At 44.8% G+C, this 7,875-nt stretch overlaps 1 protein-coding gene across 1 annotated transcript; it reads left to right on the plus strand.

Annotated features, from left to right (window-relative positions):
- Nucleotides 1-5,586: 5,586 nt before the first annotated feature.
- Nucleotides 5,587-7,619, plus strand: LOC147976011 (uncharacterized). Its single transcript, XM_087520682.1, has 2 exons — nucleotides 5,587-6,080; nucleotides 6,585-7,619. The coding sequence occupies exons 1-2, from the start codon at nucleotides 5,616-5,618 to the stop codon at nucleotides 7,617-7,619; spliced, it is 1,500 nt and encodes a 499-aa protein (XP_087376808.1). The 5' UTR covers nucleotides 5,587-5,615.
- Nucleotides 7,620-7,875: the final 256 nt, after the last annotated feature.

The raw sequence follows: 7,875 nt of genomic DNA on the forward strand, positions 1-7,875 counted from the left end.
TGGAGGACTTAGCTGGGACTTATGTGCCTGCTATCGGCGACTTACCTACTATGGGATCTGTTTGGACATGGCGAGAGGTACTTTTATATTAAGTAACAATTAATTCAATTATTTCTTGCCATTCAATAGTATTACTAATGCTTATTTGTTGTCATGCACAGAGACAGTTTGCACATACTCAGGTTAGGGGATGCTACCCGTCCTTCATGGCGCAGTTTGATAGTTTGCACGAGGATCAAGTTATTTGGGAGCCATACTCGCCTCAGGCTATATCATCGAGGTACCCAGTTGGGATTTCTGGATTGTGCACTAGAGATCGGCACTTTTGGATGACCAAGGCCAAGTTGGTGTTCGACGTGACGGTTGAGGAGATGTCTCTTCATAGGGTGATGAGACAGTTCGGTCTATATCAACAGCCTGAGATTCCAGTTATTCCACACTTGCCAGACCACGTGCACAAGTAAGTACTAATACTATTTTAGTTGGCAGCTTTGCATTCATAATATACCTAATCATGTATCGCGCATGTCAATCTCAGGGACAGTCGCCTAGGAGGAAACAAGTCCATGTCTTATTGGCTTGAGAGCATTACCCCTTACGTTGACGAATGGACTACCGCTGCGACAAATATCTGGGGTGAGGTTCGGCCCTTTAACTGGGAAATGTTCGGGTTGTATCTACAGCGTTACCGGCATACAACGAGGATCTACTTGGTTCCATCAGCTGCTCCTGATCAGATCGAAGCCCCTCTCACCAGCGATATGTACCCAACTGCCTCTGTTGTGGGAACCAGACACCACGCGGTAAATGCCTTAGTTCTCATATGTTAAGTCTTTTGTTAATCTGGACATATTCACTTGGTTGTCTATTCGTGGTGTCTATCATACAACGAGCATATAATTGGTTCATTCTTTGTGTACAGGGTGACTTGACACTACAGGCGCGAGAGGAGGTTTCCGCTTTAATGCGGCGCTTTCAGAGGGGAGAAACTATCCCACCACGAGAGGGCGTCTCATGGTTGAGGCATCTTGATGACAAGCTACGTGGGATTTACGCAGCTGTTACGTGTAGACGGACTTCGGATGTTGCACTTCCTCCTCCAGCACATCGTCCGCCACGTCCCTCTGTACAACATTCAGAACCACGACCCTCTGTGCACCGTTCAGAACCACGACCCTCTGTGCACCGTGCAGAACCTCATCCTTCACAGCCAGGGAGATCTTCCTGGCATGAGCCACCTCCTTCACAGCCAGGGAGATCTTCCTGGCATGATCCACCTCCTTCATAGACAGGGAGATCTTCCTGGCATGAGCCACCTCCTTCACAGCCAGGGAGCTCTTCCTGGCATGAGCCACCTCCTTCACAGCCAGCGAGCTCTTCCTGGCATGAGCCACCTCCTTCACAGCCAGGGAGCTCTTCCTGGCATCAGCAGATGAATCTAGGTAACACTACTCACTACATTCTTTTGAACAATGTAGTAATCGTTCTTGCATTCTCAGCAGTCACTGATGCTTACTAGTGGTGCTTCGTTCATGCATTTGTATCAATTTTACTTTACCGCAGGCGGCAACCTTTCACAACCGTTCATGCATTCAGAGCAGTCACCGATCCTTAGTGGTGGTGCTTCGTACTTTGAGGGCGACCGTGAGGATGATGACCAAGCTACAAACATTTGTGGCTTCTCGCAGACAGTGTTTCACACTCCACCACCACCACCGACGCAGGAGACACAGACCGTGACAGACGAGGTTAACTATGGTCGTGGTTATCGCGAGCCTCGTCCACCGCCTCAGTGCTTATCGCCTTCCGGTCCTCGCCCGAGGAAGACCCAGACTCGTCGTCGTCCCCCGCAGCGATATGCTTATCTATCTATGTATGACTCATTATCTATGTTAGTTTCAGACTATTCGCACTTGCTTCTATGTGATCAGGAGACATATATTGTTTTATGTATGCGAGAGACATATTACTATTAATTCGCATTCTTATTTCAGTTACATTTCCAAATAGACTACAACCGATAATTAAGATACAAGTACATCTGAATTAAATGGTGCGGCTGAACTTGTGCAATACATCTTACATACTACAAAATGAAATTCAGATAGAACATAATGCCCTACAATAATACAATACAAACTAATAATGCAAATACATCTGAATAAAACGGTACAACTGGAATACATCTTACATACTACATGAAGTCATCATCGTCATCCTCTGTTGATGCAGCCCTCTTGCCCTTCGATGATGCGCTCCTCTTGCCCTTCGTCGATGCAGAACTCTTGCCCTTGGTCAATACAGAACTCTTGCCCTTCGCGGATGCAGAACTCTTTCCTTTGGACGATGCAGAACTCTTGCCCTTCGACGATGCAGAACCCGGAAGCGGCGGCATGAAGATATCATCGTCGTCCTCGCTCTCCTCAGTCCATAAAAATGGATGCTTTTCTGCAGTCCTTCTGAAAGTTTCACTCTTCGTCTCCACTACCTTCTTCCACCTTTCATGCAACCTAAGAAGTTCTTGACGTACCTCCTCATAGGTCCTTTCAGGCCACCCAGACCTACATAATTGGTGAGCCAACTCATTCATTATGGTGTCACTACCGGTGAGTTCGTCCCATGGAACTATCCTATTGTCCATCCTGAAATCGGTAGCTAGACTCAGCAGAGTGCTGCTCATCTCAGGGTGAAAACTACGATCGAATGGATAATGGGACATCTCGACTACACTACACTGGAATGCTTATCCACCTCCGCCTGAAGCGGGTTTTATAGATACAGAGGAGAAAATGGCAGGAAAGAATAACTGCGGTATGGCAGGAAAGGGTTGGCGGGAACGGATTGGCGGGAAAATAAGGCGGGAACGGATTGGCGGGAAAATAAGGCGGGAACGGATTGGCGGGAAAATAAGGTGGGAACGGATTGGCGGGAAAATAAGGCGGGAAGGGATTGGCGGGGAGGGGTTGGCGAGAGACGGGTGGTGGAAACTTATGGCGGGAAGGGGTGGGCGGGAATCGGGTGGTGACAAAATACATTTCAGCATGAGCCATGCAACTTCGGCCTAGGGTTGACCAAAAAGTGACTTTTCGGTCTAGACTAGACCAAAAAGTCTATTTCGGCCTAGAGTTGACCAAAAAGTACCTTTTCGGCCAGGGGATGGCCGAAAAGTACTACTTCGGCCTAACTGTGGCCGAAAAGTACTACTTCGGCCTAACTGTGGCCGAAAAGTAGTACTTTGGCCAAAGAATGGCCGACGGGCTACTAGTTTTGGTTTTTTTGCATTACGTCCTATAGTTTCCGAAATTGCTACAAAAAATAACATAGTTTTGAAAAAAAATCGTAATATTCAAGGACAACCAAGAGCCTAAGCTTGGGGATGCCCCGGATGGCAACCGCTCTTTCGTCTTCGTTCATCGGTAACTTTACTTGGAGCTATATTTTTATTCACCACATGATATGTGTTTTGCTTGGAGCGTCAATTTATTTTGTTAGCATTTGCTTTATGTTAATTAGGACAATGTTTTGCATCTTTTATTTCAATAAAAGTGGCATTGATAGCCTTTACTATGCCTATTTTACAAGTCTACATGTTGCTGTTTGAAAACAGAAAGTTTACCGCTGTTGGAAAAATTCCCTAGAAAAGTCAGAACGTGATAAAATGTTGAAACCTTTTGCATAATAAGCTCTGATAAATTTACTACAGTGGGAATTTTCTTTCATAATTTTTGGAGCCAGGGAAGTATGGATCTTGCTGCATTCTTCACAGACTGTCATGTTTAGGCAGATTGCTGTTATGTTTGCATTGTTTGCATATGTTTGCTTGTTTAATGATTCTATTTGAGGATAGGACTATTAAATATGCGTAGGCATTTAGTATGCAATGTTGATTAATAATTTTAGTGATTTTCTACTGAATAGTATGATAAGGTTTTTTCATTGGTTTATACTAACTTATCTCACGAGTCCTTGTTGAGTTTTGTGTGGATGAAGCTTTTGAGATTTAGGGAGACCGTGATATGAGAGGAATTAAGGAGACACAAAAGCTCAAGCTTGGGGATTCCCAAGGTATCCCAAGTTAGTATTTCAAGAAGTCTCAAGCGTCTAAGCTTGGGGATGCCCCGGTTGGCATCCCACCTTTCTTCTTCAACAACTATCGGTTAGTATCCGTTGATCCTAAGTTTTTGCTTCTTCACATGTTGTTTGCTATTCTTAGATGTCATTTTATTTTGTTTTGCTTGCTGTTTGAATAAAGTATCAATATCTAAAATTATTAAATGGGAGAGTCTTCACATAGCTAAATAATTATTTAACTACTCATTGATCTTCACTTATATCTTTCGGAGTAGTTTGTTATTCACTCACGTGCTTCACATATATCCTATGAGTAAATGGTTGAATGAATTGAATATAATAAATATGAAAATATATATATTTCATATGCTTATACCATGGGGAGTAATGACTTCACATATAAGAAGTAGAGGTGGTAAATTTATTGAAGGTTAGCAAACATTGTATTGGTCATTTGAACAATTCATGAAAGAATATTGAGGGAAGAGAGATTTCGCATATAAATATACTATCTTGGACATCTTTTGTAATTGTGAGCACTCATTAAAATATGACATGTTAAAAGGTTGATGTTGGACAAGGAAGACAACGTAATGGGTTATGTTTTCTTATATCTGAAATAAAATATATTGTCATGGATCATCCAACATGTTGAGCTTGCCTTCCCCCCTCATGCTAGCCAAATTCTTTGCACCAAGTAGAGATACTACTTGTGCTTCCAAACATCCCTTAAACCAGTATTGCCATGAGAGTCCACCATACCTACCTATGGATTGAGTAAGATCCTTCAAGTAAGTTGTCATCGGTGCATGCAATAAAAATTGCTCTCTAAATATATATGATTTATTAGTGTGGAGAAAATAAGCTTTATACGATCTTGTGATGTGGAAGTAATAAAAGCGACGGACTGCATAATAAAGGTCCCTATCACAAGTGGCAATATAAAGTGACGTTCTTTCGCATTAAGATTTTGTGCTTCGATTTCAGCCTTTCGAGATTGTCTCATGGACTGTGAGTTGATGGATTTGGGTTTCTCCGGGCCTAAGTTTACGTGGTGTAATCGCCAAGACCCGGAGTGCCATGTGAAAGTCCGGCTTGATAGAGCAGTGGCCAATTCAGATTTTGTAAGGTTGCATGATGTTTGCACTGTTGAACATGTGATCACCACCTCGTCTGATCATTATGCTATCTTGATCGAGCTTGCCGGGAAGCCCACCCAGAGGACACAACGGCCAGTGCAGCAAGGTTTTAAGTTCGAGGCTATGTGGTTGCGGGCAGCCAACTATAGAGAGCAGCTGGAACGTGCTTGGACTGAGGGGCGGAGTGGTGATTCTTCTCTGCAGGCGACATGGGACAATCTTCATCGTGTCGCTGGGGCCCTTAAGTCCTGGAGTCGTGACACTTTTGGTTCTATCCGGCGTCAGATCAATAGACTGGAGCGACGACTTAAGTCCATCCGGCTTATGCCATTCACGGACTCATCTTTGGCTGAGGAAAGATCTATTGAGACTCAATTATGTGAGTTATTTGAAAGAGAAGAAATCATGGCTCGTCAACGTTCGAGGGTGGACTGGTTGCGTGAGGGGGATCGCAACACTGAGTTCTTCCATGCTCGAGCTGCTGCCCGCAAGAGGACCAACAGAATCCAGCATCTGGTCCGTGATGATGGGTCCTTTTGTGATACTCAACGAGAGATTAAAGGTTTGGTGCAACAATTCTATGAGAAACTTTTCACATCCGAACCTTGTGATGCAGCTGATGCAGTCCTGGATGCTATCCCTCAAAAGATTTCTCCTGAGATGAATGAGGATTTGAGTAAGCCCTACACTAACGAGGAAATCAAGGCTGCTCTATTCCAGATGGGTCCTACTAAAGCTCCTGGACCTGATGGTTTTCCAGCCCTCTTCTATCAGAATCATTGGGACTTCTTGGGAGAGGAGATTTGTCGAGCCGTGAGATGCTTTCTGGATGGAAGCTCAATTCCGGAGGGCTTTTGTGACTCAGTGATCGTCCTTATTCCTAAAGTGACACGACCCAAGCACCTGAAGAATTTCCGTCCAATTAGTCTATGTAATGTTCTTTACAAGATTGCCTCAAAGTTCTTGGCCAATCGTTTGAAGTTATTGCTCCTTGTTGTCATCTCTGAGTTTCAAAGTGCCTTCGTGCCTGGAAGATTGATCACTGACAACTCTCTTATTGCTTTTGAATCTCTTCACACCATCAGACATCAGCGAGCTAAACAACCCTTCTTTGCCTTGAAGATTGACATGACGAAAGCCTATGACCGTGTTGAGTGGAGTTTTCTTCATGGTTGCCTCTCCAGACTTGGTTTTAACCCTGCATGGATCAACTCAGTGATGAGGTGTGTAACCAATGTCCGCTATGCTGTAAGGGTTAATGGTGAGCTTACGGCACCTGTTGCTCCATCGAGAGGAATTCGTCCGGGTGATCCTATCAGCCCCTATTTGTTTCTGCTCTGCACTGAAGGACTGTCAAGTCTGTTACTCCAAAAGGAGAGTTGTGGCGAGCTACACGGCATTAGGAACGGTCGTTCCAGTCCTCCTATCTCACATCTCCTGTTTGCCGATGACAGTATCTTCTTTGCTAGATCTGATGCTTGTAGCGTGGCTGCTCTGAAGACCACTCTGGAACTATATTGCTCTGGTTCTGGTCAGTTAATTAACAAGGACAAGTCCTCTTTACTCTTTGGTCGTGGTTGTTCGGAGACTGTTAAGCAAAGAGTAAAGGCGAGTCTTGGGATATCTAACGAAGCCTTCAATGACACTTACCTTGGTATGCCTACCGAGGTTGGTAAATCCCCTACTAGTATCTTCAAGTTCTTGCCAGATAGGGCTTGGCGATGTGTTCATGGATGGTCTGATCGACCGATCTCGCGAGCAGGGAAAGAAACACTACTGAAATCTATCATTCAGGCGATCCCTACTTTCATCATGAGCTGCTTTGAACTTCCTAAGGCTATCTGCAGAATGTTCAGACAAATTATTGCCGATGAGTGGTGGGGCAGAGAGGATGGGAAAAAGAAGATACACTGGAGATCATGGGATTGGCTCACAACGCCCAAGTCTTTTGGCGGGATGGGTTTTCGGGATTTGCACATCTTCAATTTGGCAATGCTAGGCAAACAAGGGTGGCGACTACTTACTGTTCCGAACTCCTTGTGTGCTCGTGTCTTAAAAGGCCGATATTTCCCTCACACGGATTTCTGGAATGCACCGGCTCCACGTTCAGCTTCTGCCACTTGGCGCAGCATTCTTGCTGGCCGTGACCTGCTCAAGAAGGGAGTTCAATGGGGAATTGGGGACGGCTGCCAGGTTCACATTACTTCTGACCACTGGATCCCTTCATCTCCGCCTTGTGTTCTCCAGCCGCTCTCTCCTATTCCTGCCAATGCTAAAGTTAAGTGCCTTATGTATGAGGAAAGCAGGTCCTGGAATGAAGCAACGGTGCGTGCCTTCTTTCGGAATGATGTCGCATGCGATATTCTTCAGATCCCTATCTACAAGCATGGTGAGGATTTTGTTCGATGACCATTCACAAGATTCGGGGAATACACGGTGCGATCAGCCTACAATTTGGCTCGGTCTGCACACTTCCTGGAGTCTCATAGTTCAAAAGGAAAGGGTTTGAGTTCCAATTTTCCTTCCCAGGAAAAGGATTGGAGACTGCTATGGTCTATCAAAGAACCAGGCAAGATGAAAGTTGTCTTATGGCGCTTTGCGCACAATTGTTTACCATCTGGGGAACAACTTAAACGCCGCCAGGTACCCAATTCTGAACACTGCT

This window comes from Triticum urartu, chromosome 4A, assembly GCF_056163025.1.
Source record: "Triticum urartu cultivar PI428250 chromosome 4A, HENAU_Tu73, whole genome shotgun sequence".
Taxonomy (NCBI): domain Eukaryota; kingdom Viridiplantae; phylum Streptophyta; class Magnoliopsida; order Poales; family Poaceae; genus Triticum; species Triticum urartu.

What these genes read in the sequence shown, in the direction of transcription:
- LOC147976011 (XM_087520682.1), top strand. Translation starts at nt 5,616, where the DNA reads ATGGCTCGTCAACGTTCGAGGGTGGACTGGTTGCGTGAGGGGGATCGC. An exon ending in GCTTTTGTGACTCAGTGATC is followed by an intron (nt 6,081 to 6,584) that starts GTCCTTATTCCT and finishes TTACTCCAAAAG; the next exon opens with GAGAGTTGTGGCGAGCTACA.